At 41.5% G+C, this 16661-nt stretch overlaps 1 protein-coding gene across 1 annotated transcript in view; it reads right to left on the bottom strand.

Moving 5' to 3' along the window:
• The window catches only part of LOC126260438 (cytochrome P450 3A41-like), a 278005-nt gene that overhangs the window by 12529 nt on the left and 248815 nt on the right, over positions 1-16661 (bottom strand). Inside the window, exons 5-6 of the mRNA XM_049957769.1 lie at positions 1788-1898; positions 548-639 (exon numbers count right to left, since the gene is read on the bottom strand). Coding sequence (XP_049813726.1) covers positions 548-639; positions 1788-1898 — 203 coding nt within the window. The remainder of the gene's footprint in view (positions 1-547; positions 640-1787; positions 1899-16661) is intronic.

The raw sequence follows: 16661 nt of genomic DNA, 5'->3' as shown, positions 1-16661 counted from the left end.
AAATAGAAGGTAGGAACAAAGGAAATGTAAGCTGAAGACATAAATGAAAGATAAATATGTATGTTTGTATAGATGTTAAATTATGCTAGGGCAGAAAATAAGATTTTGAATGCGAAGTTACAAAATGAGAGGAAAAAACCTACAGATGAAACCTGAGATGGGAACAGGCACAGGAATCTAATGTAAGACCTCCCAAGTGAAGTCAGCTCAGTACTGAGACCCAAACACACTGTGATGGACCATTTTCTAATTTTCCATCATTTTGGAAGTACTGATGCTGGAGGGATTAGCTGAGAATGATATGAAATTCCATATGAAATTTCTGCACATCCTCTTTTATAGCATATATAAAATGTGCTAAAAAATTCTTATCCAGTCTACAATGTCAACTGGTATACATTCTAAGCCCACAAAATGAATTTACAATTATTTTAATCAAGTTATGACGAATGCAGTTCTCAGATTAATTTCAAGAATAAAATATTGGTTAGTACACTTATAGTGATAATGCATACCACAAAGCAGCAACACAAAATATAATACTCACTATGTAATGTCAATGCTTGGCTCTGAAGCTTCAATGGATTTCTTAAGATTTTGTGTGAGAAACTCTAGAGACTTCAAAATCCTTGGAGTAAGCTGAAAAAAAAATTAATTAAAAGGTCAAAATTTTAAACTAGATTATGATGTACGTGCTAGACAGACTACGATGAAACCTGCAGCAACATTTCGAAGTCTAATGCTCACAAAATGTAGATCAGGCAATGTACTATACAAACACAATATTAAATGAAAGACTTTTAATATTTTTAAGAGAGTAAAATGTGTCTATAAACAGAACTTCACTCTAATGCACATGGTTCCTGCAAGATACAACTATGTTCATCCATACTGTGGATGTATGTACTCCATAAACTGCATCACTTCAAGTTTTTATACTGCAATTTCTTTGCATTTCAACTCATGTTACAAGCTACATCTCAAGTCCACAGAAATGCTGAATCATTTGTATGCATAAAATCTGATAAAATACAAATTTATGGGCATTGTGATAGATAAACATCTTAAAGCTTCATCTATAAAAAGATTGGCAATAAGACTGTCTTATTAAAAGCCTCGTAACCATAGTAATTCCTTCTGTACTAAAACAAATCTACTGTATGAGATTCAGATTTGGTGTGAGTCATCTGCAATCTACATGGAGAGGGTGTATAGGCTGCACAAGAGAACGGTCAGAATAAATACTGATACAGGTAGACAACAATAAGGGTGATTTCATTAAATATAATTTGCTACCTATGTACTCTCTATGTACCCTTAAGACAATTATGTTCACAATAAGATAATACAGAAGTGAGAAATAGAGAATAAGTAATAAAAGGTAAAAAATACCATAATGAATAGACAATGATTTCTATGTACAGGCCCAAAATGATTGTCATAATATACAGCAAAATGAAAGACATATGTATCACATTCCATTTGCTGCCAAAAGACATTAACATGTTTGCAAATAGTATTAGGTAACAACACTTAAATATTTTTAAGAACAAATTAAAATATTTGGTAATTAAAAGATGTTTATATACAAAGATTTCTGAATGACATTATCTATGGTACTATGTTTTGTATGTATCTACTTTCACTAAATAATTTGTTGTAAGTATTTGTCTAAAGATACCTGAATTAAGGTATCATATTTGCAATATGATTTTATTGTTGTGAATCAACAAAAAAATGATGCCCAAAACATAAGCTCACAATGCACCTCCAAATTACTGACTTACCTTCCTAAGTTTCTCACGGCTCAGGGCCACAACAACATCAGGTGATCCTTTTACTTCCCCTGCCAAAATAGAAAGGCTCTTCTGCACTAGAGGATTCTTGACAGATGCAGCCTGTAGATAGTAAACAGAACAGATGAATAAACATCTATTTTTCATACTGGTAGTAAGAAAAAACAATGAATCAGCACAAAGAACTACTTTCATTTATCAGATCAACTGCTAGAATTGTAACAATACCATTTCTGTGCAAAACTGAAATGATGGAACTAGGTTTAATGTGGTTGCCTACTGTGTCTTAAATACTTTTAACACACACACACACACACACACACACACACACACACACACAACAACAACAACAACAACCATCTCAAAGAATTAGGGAATAAATAAATAAAAAATAAGGAAAACATAAATATACATTTTGGTTTGTTCTTTCCAAATAAATTCTAGTCTATTTGTTACTTATTTCTTCTATAGTATGCTCAGCTATAATTTTTCCTTTGTGTTTGCATTTAAATACCAATACATATGGTATGGTATTCCCTTTCTTCATTTACACCTTTCAGAGGCCAGTCTTTCTCTATCTGTATACTCCATCTTCTGTCTGTTTTTATTACCCTTAAGGTTCAGTTTTCACTTGCTTGTAGGTACCAGATAACTCAAGTATCTTGGATGGATTGTCTTTGATTGATGTAGAAGTGACTTTGAGACTGCCACAGTGAAGTGTATTAAAACCTTTTCACATTTTATATTTCACGTAATGAAGACCCATAGCATACTATGAGCACAATATCAATGAGTCACATTTATAAAGGGTGAACTCATAGAAACAGCTGGGTGTAACAGTTTGTAATTCTGTGAAATGGAGAAATCACAGAGTGTCAGTATGAGGAGCATTCAATAAGAAAGGCAACAATTTTTTTTTTTTCTCAGCGAATTTGGTTGAAAAATGCAGACTAAGTTGTGGGACATTGTAGAATATTTCCGCTTCAGCCCCTAAAGTTTCACGAAGTTCCAATATGTATCAGTGCTATATGTAGCCTTAAAATGGCGTCTATAATTGAGGTGAATTCCAAGCAGGGAGCTGTCACTGAGTTTCTTTTGGTGGAAAATGAGAGCATCACAGATATTAATAGGCTCTTGCAGATTTTCTACGGAGACCTGGCAGAGAACAAAAGCACAGCGAGTCATTGGGCGAGGTGTCTGCCATCATCGCAACAAGGTCGCGTAAACCTGTCCGAATTCCGGAATGCTGGTCGGCCACACATAGCTGTGACTCCTGCATTGTTGGAATGTGTGGACACACTCATTCGAGGTGACCAATGGATCACAATCAAAAACCTCACTGCTCAACTGAATGTCCCTGTTGGTAGCGATGACTCACTCACCCACTAGTTGGGATACTCAAAGGTTGTGGCTGCTGAGTTCCTCACAACTTAAAAGAAGACCATACAGCACAACAAAGAACCATCTGTGCAGAACTGCTTGCTTGTTACGATGCTGATCGTCACAACTTTTTGTCAAAGATCGCACAGATGATGAAACATGTATTTATCACTTCGAACTGGAAACAAAACGGCTATCCATGGAATAAGGTCACTCCACCGTTCCTCTGAAGAGAAAGTTCAAGCTGCACCGTCAGCCGGTAAAGTCGTGGCGATGGACTTATGGTAATACGACAGTGATGTTCTGCTGATGTCCTCCCTCATGACGTAACGTTCAACTGTGAAGTGCGTTGTGCTACCCTAAGGAAATCGAGGAAGGGGCTTCAACGTGTTCGTCGCCACAAAAACTGAAACTAACTTCTCCTTATCCATGGCAACACAAGACCTCAAATAAGTCTGCACACCCGAGAGAACTTCACAAAGCTTCACTGGAACATTCTTCCTCATCTACCCCACAGCCCGGATCTCGCACCTTCTGATTTCCTTCTGTTTGCGCCAGTGAAGGATTCACTCGACAGGAAGCAGTACGTGGATGACGGGGAGGTTATTGATGCAGAAAGACGTTGGCTCTGATGTCAACCAGTAGAGTGGTACCACGCGGGCGTACAGGCGCTCCACAGTAAGGTGGCATAAGGCTGTCGCATTGGTTATTTTGAAAAATAAGGCTTTGTAGCCACAAGAGTGGGGAATAAGTGGTGTACTGTAAATAAGACTAAAACTAATCTGCTTTCAGAAAAAAATGCATTACTTATTGAACGTCTCTCATAACATACTGAGGAAATACAATTAGTATACAAAGGAGATTGTTTGCGAAACACTTGTGTGATCTATCTTAGAATATTGCTCAAGTATTTGGGACTCACAACATATTACTGACGGGGGATATAGGATGTGTACAGACTCATGGGCGAGCATCACAGAAATGCTACAGTAACTGAACTCGAAAGCAGTTTAAGATAAGCGCAAACTATCAAATCAAAATCTACCTACAAAGTTTTGTGAACCAGCTTTAAATGATGATTCAAGGAATGTAAAACTCCCTAGGTATCATTCGGTAGGGACCACAAAGGCAAGATTACTACCCTGACACGATGTCATTGCGCTTGGCTTCTCGTAGTCGTTATCAGAAACACGTTACAACAGACAAGTAAGTAATGATTCTGGAAAGCGCATCGCGTTCTGAATCATTTCAAGACAGCTGTTCATATGGAATTAAGTGGTACAGAGTGTCCTCGTGAAATATGACCAAAAACTCACGATAAGCCGATTGAAGCGCCCACTCTCTCAGGTGCTTCTGTTGACCCCTTCCGGAAATACAGAAGCGTCCGATCTTACCCGTCGGCTTTGACCCATGACGTCACAAATACCGCGGAAACGACCATAAACAACAATTCCAATATGGCTGATATAAAAACATCGAATACGTATTGTAAACACTGTAATACACAAGTTTCACGAAAAGCCTAATGACTGTAACGGGACAAGCGTGGGAAATTGGGGGTTTTTGGGTGGGGAGAAACTAAATATGTCGTTATGCGGTGGGGGGAGTCTGCAGTGCCCCCCCATCCCCCCACAGGCTTCATTAGTGTCAAATCAATATTTTCGAATCATAGGCGGCCGCTGCCGCGGCCGCATTCCAAAAAAAAAAAACTCCCAACCTAACCTCAAGTGGGCTACGCTACAGATCAATATGTTCATCAAATTGCTTCATATTACGTATACATGTTCTTTAAACAAGAGTACATCAAACCATGTATTAGGTTTTCCGCGCCGTAATGACGTCACACACCACAACACGCTTACGTCACGGGTCAAAGCCGACGAGTAAGATCGGACCTTTCTGTTGACCCCTTCCTTCGCTCCATACGTGAACGAGCGGTAGAAAACGCTATTAATTACTAAACCGGAAAGTATAATTCACAGTGGTTTGCAGGATATGGATGTGTAAAATCTTTCGTGTCGTATTTTGCAAGTACTGAAGACAACGTAGATTGCAACCAGTGTATACATATATTCGGCGAAATCTGGTTTGCTTCACGGCAAACATTTTTAACACTATGTTGTTTCTTTTTTTCTTTTCTTTGAAACGTTGTACCTGCCGTTTATTTGCACAATTTCTACTGTAAGTTCTTCAGCTCTTCCCAACTTGAAGTGCCATAATATCAGAGTTAGCTGAGACCTACCTTGTCTGGGAAAAAATTAATTCGTGTTTAGCTGTTATTTTTTACCTCAGGTTCGAACACACTTCCTCAAACATTCCCGTGATTTTATATCTGTTTTTAATCACCGGCATCGTCGACTGCAGGGAGTTAGCAATTCCAAACTATTCACAGATTTCTCATGAGCTACTTTAAATACACCCATCTTCATTTTAAACAAAACGGTAATTTGTTTTTGCTTCCACTTATCTGCCATTGCGAGTAGAAGAATCAATTTACAATACCTGTACGATACTTAAAAACAAAAAAACACGAAACTATTTTGACACTAAATTCACTAATCTCGACACACAATTCACTACCTTCGAAAACTAACTAGAAACTACAGTCTTTGGCGATGATGGTACCAAAAAACATACCATTGTTTACTTTAACAATGTAGGAAAACATAGATTGCTACTTACAGTAGAGAAGACACGTTAAGTTGCAGACAGGCAAACCTGAAAGACTCTCATAAAGCTTACCGCCATAGCCTGCATCAGCAAAAGAGAAACACACACCATTCATACACAAAAGGAAGTACATCTTATGCACTCATGACCGCCAACTCCCGCATCTCGGGCCGGAATGCCTGTTTATATTCCTACATAGTATTTTTCCGGGACAACAGGGTTATTTCGTGTTACTGATGTCTCTTGTTAAACGTTATTCTCTGTATTAAAAATCTGAGTTTCACAAATGAAACATATACTGACTTCAAGGCGAAATCTATATCAAGAAACAAACTCGCTGATTAACATTACGTTAGAGTAGGCCTATGTGGGCAGAAAAGAGTTGCCGATCAATATTATAAATGAACTGTTGTTGTTGATTTACATATTTACAGAGAACAGCGCTTATGGAACTCTTTTAAACTTCACTGTGAATTAAAAACAAAATAATAATTAAACTAAAGGCAGTACATTCGCAAGTGGACATGTTTACACAATGGCATAATCAAAGTCCGCTTTTGGGTAGCATTCAATAGCGTGCTGCGGCAACTCGTGCGCTATAACATGCTTAACTCCTATAGAACTTGGAGAGCATATACCTCAGCCCCAACGCTGTGTTCGAAAGATCGCGGCCGAGTATTGTTTATGTCTCTCTAAAACTGGACTCGTTTCGTGTGAGACCAATATCCAGGTGGTTGTGGTTGGTGTTTAACGTGCCGCCGACAACGAGGTCATTAGAGACGGAGCGCTAGCTCGGGTTAGGGAAGGATTGGGAAGGAAATCGGCCGTGCCCTTTCAAAGGAACCATCCCGGCATGTGCCTGAAACGATTTAGGGAAATCACGGAAAACCTAAATCAGGATGGCCGGAGACGGGATTGAACCGTCGTCCTCCCGAATGCGAGTCCAGTGTGCTAACCACTGCGAGACCAATATCCAGACATTTCGCTACCTGTTCCTTTACAGGTTCTGTCTTCTGTTGTCAATTTCTAGAATTATTTCGAAAGAAACCTTTAGCGAACATAATAACTGCTCAACTATTGTCGCGAATAGCTGAGCCAGTACGTGATCGCATTGACGCAATTACGTGCATGTACTCGTTAGGTTTCATAGTTTGCTGTGATCCAACTACAAATAAGTCACGTTTGTCGAGTGGAAGCTCAAGAGGAAGAAACTGCTCAGTAACTCACACCGGAATTTTTCTGGAAGAATAATTGCACTTTCGTCATCATTATTTTAAAATTTGTAATCTACCAAAGAACTAAGTAAATAAGAAAAATAAATCTTGAAGCTTGGTCTTTTATTAGTACGTATTACTCTTGAAGATATATCAATTACATATGTGTCAGTAATTATTTACATAATGACATTAATGGCCGGTTTTTTAGATCCGACAGTCTTCTTAGTGGTCGGTCTCCAAATTGCAAGACTTCGCTGTTGAAGCTGTCCCCCAATTTTCGACGGTAGGTGTCCCGAGGCCATCCAGTGTGTGAGCAAAGTTCCTTCGAGTATGCACGGCAAATGTCAACTGGTCCCACGTATTCTCAATTGGTTTCATATCAATATATGGTATGACGTATCGTCACGTAAGAGGCCTGTGACCATTTTGCAAAATTATAAAAGTTAAGCACTGCTGTGAACGGAGAAAAAGACTATTAGGCACTTTAAGTTCAGAAACTCAATTTTATTTACGCGTAAGTAAACTCATCTTCAGAATATTGTAGATGCTTCCTACACCCCATATGGCATCTTGTCTGAGTCATTAGTTTCAGATAATGAAGGCCATGCCATTCTGTCGGTTCCTACCTGCTGGAGGAAGATGTTCCCAAGGTGATTGTGATGTGCTCGTGCGTTATCGTGAAGATGAAATACTCATCGAAATGTTGACTGTAGGACTGGACAATAGAATGGAGGATCCTGTCCTGATACAGCACAACCCTCAAATTACCCTCAGTAGCGATGGGGGACGTCCGACATCGTGCACGATATGGTCTCCAAACACAATTAGCCCATCTCCCTTGTATGCTTGAGACATGCATCTGGTATCTGGCTGCCTCCAAATTCTTCTATAACGATCAAATTCCAGATAAATTCTCCACGTGTCGGTGAAGAGGACCTGACTGCAATTATCGTGGTTCCTTTGATGGGCATCAGTAAGGAAGACAAGAGGGGGCATTTGGCCCCTCTAGACATAGATTTTTTATGCATAACAGAGTTCTCACGAATTTCTAGTAATGGTGGTCTGCAACTCTAGTAAATTGCAGATCTAACGTCGTAAAAAGCGGCAGGTAATATTGTGACATTAGCAGTCAGCAGCCTCTACCGATGTCGTTTTATGCAACCTGCACTATGTATGAAGTAGGAACCATATCCAGACAGGTTCGAAAATGGCTCTGAGCACTATGGGACTTAACATCTCAGGTCATCAGTCCCCTAGACTTAGAACTACTTAAACCTAACTAACCTAGGGACATCACACACATCCATGCCCGAGGCAGGATTCGAACCTGCAAGTCGCGCAATTCCAGATTGCAGCGCCTAGAACCGCTCGGCCACCCCGGCCGGCAATTAGGTTGCATAAAACGACATATGTAGGGGCAGCTGAAGCACGCTATATTAGTCTTGTCATTGGGTTATGTGCTGGAAAGTTTTTACTTCCACACTTTCCATTTTGATATCTCTTGTCAATTTCGATGTATCAGATGGTGAAACCCACTTTATAGGGCAACGTTTCTGAACAGTTTACGAAGATTAAGTACTATAAATGGAATAAACGTACAGAGACATTAGAAACCTGTATGATTACGCTCCTAATTACACAAAAAAACAGAAGACACTTGGATAAGTATGATAGAAATATGGTATATCTTGTTCCAAAAATGTTTTGTAACTCATGGCCAATCCTCATTTGTATTTCTTATAGTATGACTCTACTTGCTAACAATTGCCCAGAGATCTGAGAGGGAACGTCTATCGTGTATCGATTAAGTGGCTGTGACCTGTCTGGATCCCGTTCCTGATACAGATGTAGTGTAGGTTGCATAAAACTACACTGGTAGGGGCACCCTGTATATCTTGAGTTTTTTTGGTTGTCACACTAATCATGGAAAGTTATATCGATTGCTTTATGTGGCAGCGGTTTTGTGCCATTGTAGTGTCCTCCATCCATTGTCCGTGACTTCCTATGGGAAATGAAAAGAAAGTATGAAACTGGGACCGTCATAAACCCTAGGCTGTGCAAACGGCATGGCTGCCTAATAATGTGACAAACTGAAGAGACAAGAACAGCCCAATATGAGGGCGGTTTTGGGAGATTTCCCGCATTCTTCTTGTCATGTGCTGGTCCTAAGTTACACTTAGTCCTACCAAGCCCAAAACATGTAGACAAAGTGTCACCAGAGTTAAATAAGTGTTTTATAAAAAGAGTATTCCCTGTTTCTCCACTTCCAGGAACATTCATGTTTATTGACATTCAAGCGGATCTTCTCAATCGTTCTGACTTCTTTAATTTCAGAGGTTTAATTTTGATCCACCATAACATTACTGGAATACGAGCAATTTTTTTACAATATTGTCTACCCACATCGTTAACTCGTTGGCTACCTTGAATGTGATCATAAGAGAATCTAACTTTTAAGATTGTGGAAACCAAAAAGGTGGCATCCATATCCATACAACTAATATAAAAGCTCTGTTTTGCACGTACCACTGAAGTATGCTTACTGCTTAGGTATGAAAGTAATCTACCTTACAGGCACTTGGTTCAAATGGTTCAAACGGCTCTCAGCACTATGGGACTTAACATCTGAGGTCATCAGTCCCTGAGAACTTAGAACTAATTAAACCCAACTAACCTAAGGACATCACACACATCCATGCCCGAGGCAGGACTCGAACCTGCGACCGTAGCGGTCGCGCGGTTCCAGACTGAACTGCCTAGAACCGCTCGGTCACATCGGCCGGCTTTACAGGTACTAAGAGATACGGTAACTATCAATCGTTAGAGATAGAACAAGTTTTGAATACATCTTGTCAATATTAGGTCTTGGGGAACGACGCGTCTTCCGAAATATTCGAATGAGCTACACAAGAAAACGGTAATTTAGAATGTCCCACCTTTTGTAAAAATTTCTGCCGACGCCCATGGTTCCATTCCAGACGGTTCCTTCCCTATCTGATAGATCTCTGTTGTCTTTCTCTGCCTCCAACGTAGCAATAAGTCGTATCGATATCTAAAAATTAAATGGATTCTACCAGCTACGATAAAGCAGGGAAAAGACTCGCATTACTCTCTACGCATACTTTTGTCTCCCTCCTTTCGAAGACAGAGGCCACACGGGGACTATGCCAGTGAAGTTAGTTCTCGTTCGCCATTAAAAGCAAGGAGGCGCTTTTTGTTAACAGGTGCGCTATTATCTGATCTCCGCTATTATGTGCGGCTTAACTAACATTTTTGTGAGGCGTACCGGTGCTTCAACGTTATTATTAGAGAACAGAATGCAACTTTTATTACTGCACGTGCGTACTCGGAATAAATCTTCGCTCAAAAGACAATAAAACAAAGAGGTAATTTGAAAAGTCAGTCCTATCTTCTTTGTGTTACCAATTAAAATGTATTTTATATTCCCAGAATCTTATCCGCAGAGGGCTGATGAACTAGCAACTTATTATAGTATTCCTGGACCCAAGTCAGAAACCACACGGTACTTCAGTCATTTAATTTTACATGAGACAAACGAAGTAAAGAAAGAATTCAAGGAATAAGAAGACGCACGAAAAGTATAAATAAAAAGGAATAATGTGACCTCCTTTGCATATCGCCATACTGGAGTGTTTTACTGTTGCTGGAGTTGGCTACCTAGACGCGAAATTCATCGGGCAGAGACAATTGCGTACTATTTGGGTTTCCACAGCCCTGTGAGTTGCCTCCAAAAAGGCAGCAAACAGTTCTGTTGCATTCTCCTCGGGGGACTTACGAGATATAATTTGTAGCTAGAGGTCAACGGCTGGTCTTGTCAACAGCAGGCGACCACTACGAGGCGTTTTGTCTGTCAAGATTGCAGCTGAATGTTTGAATGGCGACGTCGATGAGGGGCCAGTGGACCACATCTGTCCCTGACCTGCCTGGATTTGATCCTCCGCGTACATTTCCTGCAGCTGCTTTTACTTCATAACACTGAAAATGTTTCTGACATCTCCGTCCGTATATTCTCCCTTCGTGATACTTTTCTCCATGGATTTCGTTCGGCAGTGGGGAACTGACGACCTCGTAGTCTGGTGACTTAGCCTTAGCCAATCAATCAACCAAACCTGTGTAATTTACTACGCTTTTTTTTTTTTTTTTTTTTTTTTTTGTGAAACGTCCTGGCTATAATATGGCGGGAGAAGTGTGAGGCTAGCTACTTGGCTGCTACGAGACGCTGCAGCCTTCGCTACAGGATGCTTCTATTTCTGAATCGCAGCGCTGTTTATCGTCGGACACTGTAAACGTTTACTTCCAGCCTGTGCTAAGAAGCTATAATTAGTCAGTAACAGATCGTATGAGCTATGTCCTTAATGCCAATGGTCACTAGAGTATCGTGTGTTTTATTCGTCACATCCCTACAAGTCGCGTATGCTGATTAATATCAGTTTACTGTGCATTGTATGGAGAATTGTGTGTGTGTGTGTGTGTGTGTGTGTGTGTGTGTGTGTGTGTGTGTTCGCGAGCGCGCTCTCGCGCGTGGGTGGCTATTGTTATTGTGATGGTATGCATCAATTACAACAGCGAACTCAGTACACATCTAAACAAAAAAATACACTATATAAACATTTAACGGCACAAGCTACTCACGAATGTCAGAAAACTCAGTCGATTCGAACGTCCCGTCGGATGCTTCATATAGACCCTTGATACCATCACGTGGGCGTCTGTCTGAGAACCATTTATAATGTAGGTCATTGTCTGAATATCGCCACAGTCACAGGTACTGTCAGTGCGAAACACCCACTTGTACATGTTACCTCTGCACATACCTTCTCTAGTCCGGTCCTGACAAGCTGTACACACACCTCCCTAGGATGATGAAAGCCAGGAACTTTAACAGCTGCGTTGTCAGTAAGTTCATGGCTTGTCACTCACGTTTCCATTTAGCGTCCCTGTTGAACGTAGTGAAGAGCACTGAACTCTGTTTTCGTATGCTGGTCTTCTAGATTTGAGGTGTTTACTGAGGAGCGACAGTAAACCTCGGAAGAGGGACCCATTAATTTTTACAAACTTTCTGGCAAACGTTGTAGAGAGCCGCCTTTCGACGAAGGTGAGCTGGACGGATGTTCCATAGTACTGGCAGCCAGCGTATAGGTGTAGATCTGACCGGTTCTCATAGCTGCATCAACGGAACGTAGATTTCTTCACACGGGCGCTGGTGGGAAATATTCTGCTGCCGTACATAACAACGCAAGGTACGGTCTACGGAGAACTGATGTATTTGCTACCCATTTACTATCTGCCAGCTTCATCGCCAGGTTCACTTGCGTTTGTTAGGTGATTATGTTATGTCAGTGTTCTGTGTAGCGTGACACCAAGGTATTTTGGCTTATCGTTGTTTTTGCCTATGCCAAGAGGGCCAAACCGTGAGGTGATCTTTGCTGATGTTAGACGATTAGGGAGAGAGAAAAAGACATTTCTGTTCTCGAAGCATTTCGATCGAACTTCACTGCGCTCTAAATAGTAATTCTATGACACTGACTGTTAGCATCCGTGCAGTGATTTGTAACATCAGCCACATAAGATCCAACTGCTGAATAAAAGCCTCCTTTACATTGTTCCACAGATAACGGTCTTCAACGAAACGCACCCATGCCGCCCCTGCAAATTTCTGGCTCTCTCACACCTTACTTTGGGTCGCCGCCTCCGTCTTTTCTCATTTGTGGGTCCAGCAAGGAATTTCCAAGAGCCATCTGCGATACGTTCTCCCTGCGAACTGTCTCGCCTCTCTCCATTTCTTATGTCTTCCTCTCCAGTCTGCTCTTCTTCTTTCTTCTCCTGCCTCTCTCTCAGCAATTTCATACATCCATCAGTGCATTCCTTGCGTACTAGCCGTGAGTTTTTGGTTTGTTTTCACATTACACGCCCATGCCCCACTTCCGAAAGTCTAAACAGGCGTATCGGAATCCTAATTTTGTAAAAAGTATTTAGTAAGACTGAAGCACTCCAAAACGTGTTTACTCCTGTTTACGGACCAATACTTTTAACATGCTGCAGAATTCTTCATCACATTCTGTGTACGAATACAACTTTGAGAGAGAAAAACTTCTGCCCACAAATCAGCACGGATTCGTGCGAAACTCAGCTTGCTCTTTTCTCACTCGATGTACTGCGAACTATGGGTGAAGGGCAAAAGGTAGATTCCACATTCCCAGATTTTCAGAACTGCAGACAGATAACATAGATCTGAGCATATGGAATAGGTTCCCAGATATGTGCGTGGCTCGAACACTTCTTAAATAACAGAACTTAGTACGTTGTCCCGGACGGTAAGTGTTCATCAGAGACAAGGGTATCATCAGGATGTCACAGGGAAATGGGATAGGCAGCTGTTGTTCTCTGAATACGTAAATGATCTGACGGATTGGGTGAGCGGCAGTCTGCGACAGTTTGCTGACGACGCCGTAGTATTCGGGAAAGTATCATCGTTGAGATGACTTACACAAAATTTGTAGTTACCTTGACTATAGCATTTTGTTCTAGATCCAAAAAATATAAGTTACTGTAGATTGGAAGGAAAGACGATCCTGTTACGTTCGTAAGCAGTATTACTCGTAGTGGTGTGCTGCTTGATACAGTTACGTCGATTAAATATCCAGGTATAGCGCTGCAAAGCGGTATGAAATGGAGCGAACGAGTAAGTGCGGCAGTAGGGAAGGCGAATGTTCGACTTTGGTTTATTGGGAGAATTTTAGGAAAATGTAGCTCATATTTAAAGGAAACCGCACATAGAACACTTCTGCGAGTCATTCTTCAAGTGCTGCTCGATTGTCATCGAAGCAGCCGGCTGCAGAGAAATTCTACTGCTGCCAACATACAGGGTGAGCACAAAGTCTTGCCCTGATTATAACAATTTATTACAGAATAGCCGTTTGACATAATAAGTTACATTTGATGCCGTTACATAGGTTAGTGTAACTAGTTTTCTTTAAGACCACTTACGTTAGTAAACCTCAATGTGTGCTCAGTTGGTAGCTCGGAGAACGTCGAGGCGGTATTCCAGTTCCCGCCAGGTGTTTCGTTCATGTGTTCTGTCACAGTACCCACAGCTGCTTGTATCCTAGCCTTCAGTTCGTCGACGTCAGCAACTGGTGTGACGAGTACTCTGTATTTGATATAGCCCCAGAAAAAAAAGTCAAGGGGCGTAATGTCTGGAGAGGGGAGTAATGTCCGGATCGGTGGATTGGAAGGAACGGTCCAACACCCTGGCCACCCCGCTCTCCAGACATTACGCCCCTTGACTTTTTTTTCTGGGGCTATATGAAGTACAGAGTATTCGTCACACCAGTTGCTGACGTCGACGAACTGAAGGCTAGGATAGAAGCAGCTGTGGGTACTGTTGTGAGCGTGGGGTTGATCTGCTATTCTGTTATTCTGCGCAACGGATTAATCTGAGATGTACCCTTTACCCTGTGGCTCCTGCAAGATGCAATTTCCACCCCCACACTACTACAGAAGTCAGACAGACGCTCCTAACGTTCTAAAGAGAAATGCCTGAAAAACTTTCAGCAATAAATATCTTTTGGAGTCGTCCGCTGTAAGGAAATGACACAAAAATTCACAAAATTTCTTACGTAACTAGTGGGATACTTGGGTACTGGAGTAGTGCTAGTTAGTGCAAGAAAAACATGAAACTAACGAAAATTATTATTTATTTTGCAAAAAATTCTGAGAAATCATAATGGCACTTTTAGTTATGAATTGAACAAGCTATATCCTGGTTCTTTTCGGAATGTGAAGTTACCTCTCAAAGGTAGGATTCCCTAATGAAATTTCTATATAAAGTTTAAGATTGTTATTAACCTGGCAGAATGGCTGAGAGCCGCGCCTACTCAAGTTCAATAATTATCCGTTAGAATGTTGCTAGGTACCGTTGAGGCTGTCGCGTGTGAAATGCAGTGAAGGGTACTGTTGTGGAGCAAATACGGGGCTCGCAATAGCTGTAGCGCACAATACCGTAAGCTGCGATGACTGCTGTCTGCGCCGCTCGCTGCTGACAAATAAGATAACTCTCGTTCTATCTGGATTGACCTTTGCCAATCAAACTCTCCCTACGCCTTGATGAAGTCAAGGATTCCTATTCGCCCCTAGTCTAACTAATGGCGTGGTACACCGGTCAGATAACCATTCCACCGCGATGCCATTCAAAAATTCGCTCGCAGGCATTTAACTATAACTCTGTCCGTTCACACTGCACAATAAATGTGTCGGCCAACACAGTGAACAATGCTTAATCGCAAGGACACAATATAGAGTCGTGTTTCGATTCGCTCTCGACAGAGGTGCTCTCCCAGCGAAGTACTGAGGAGAGACTTGTTCCTCGCTCCAAGAGTGACAACGGAACGGCCCCTCTCCACGCCAGACGTGAAGGGGTATATGTTTCGGTCTCTTCCATTACTCCTTCAGCTCAAGGCGTCAGAAATATCGTCTGCCAATCAGCATTGCTATTCTAAAACGGGAGAATGACGTTTCGTTTAAGGCGACCAATCCGGAAATCTGTAGTATCGGCGTTTGGCGTTTGCTGTCTCCCTGTGAAAATCTCTGAAACTGCGTGCTATGTGTAAAGAATGCGTAGGCTGGCCACTCCCACACAATGTATCAGAATTTGCTTTTAAGCCGAACGCGGGGTCGTTCCTCCTTTCCCTTGGGCGAACGCTGTCCGTTCCACGAGCGGCCACTGACCGACGTAGATGGGTTGGGTCTGGCCTCCTGGCATGCAGTTGCCTCTCTCGAACTAAAAGCTGCTGTGACCGTTGTGTCTGGAATGTATGTGTGTACGCCAGCCTCGAGTATTTCAACCACGGTACGCACTTGCGATTTATTAGTTATTTGCATATCGTTTACATGAGTTGATACAACATTGACTTTATCTTATCGAATTTGGGTTCGAATGAAGCGTCTCGATGTGCGGAATACGATTGTGAGGGAGGAATATGTAAGCAATGAAGGTCAGGAGACCACGACGTCTCACACTGTGACAGAACACATGTTACGAAACACCTGGAAGGAACTGGAATACCACCTCGACGTTCTCCGAGCTACCAACGGAGCACACATTGGGGTTTACTAATGTGAGTGGTCTTAAAAAATACTAGTCACACTAACCTGTGTAACGACATCGAATGTAACTTATTATGTCGAACGGTTATTCTGTAATAAATTGTTATAATCAGGGAAAGACTTTGTGCTCATCCTGTACTTCTCTAAAGGATGTCAACTTTACGATAAGAGGAATTAGGACTTGTACGGATGCATACAGACAGTCCTTTTCCCCTGCTGCATTTGCCAACAGAACAGGAACTGTTGTGACTAGTAGAGGTGCAAGGTACACCACACGGTGTCTTGTGGAGTATGTGCGTACGAGAGCATGCTGAAAAGTAATGCCTCCAAACTTTTTATGTGAAAATTCTCGAAGCTTTTTAAATAATACAAACGTCATTAACGTTCTACATCTTTATTCATGTCTACATATTTGCAGCTCCGTGCCGCTAGACGGCTCTGGCCGTAGCATGGCGCTGTGTACCGTAACTAT

Source organism: Schistocerca nitens, chromosome 1, assembly GCF_023898315.1.
Source record: "Schistocerca nitens isolate TAMUIC-IGC-003100 chromosome 1, iqSchNite1.1, whole genome shotgun sequence".
Taxonomy (NCBI): Eukaryota; Metazoa; Arthropoda; class Insecta; order Orthoptera; family Acrididae; genus Schistocerca; species Schistocerca nitens.
The sequence above is the reverse complement of the archived record's forward strand: the minus strand, read 5'-3'. Positions and strand labels throughout refer to the sequence as shown.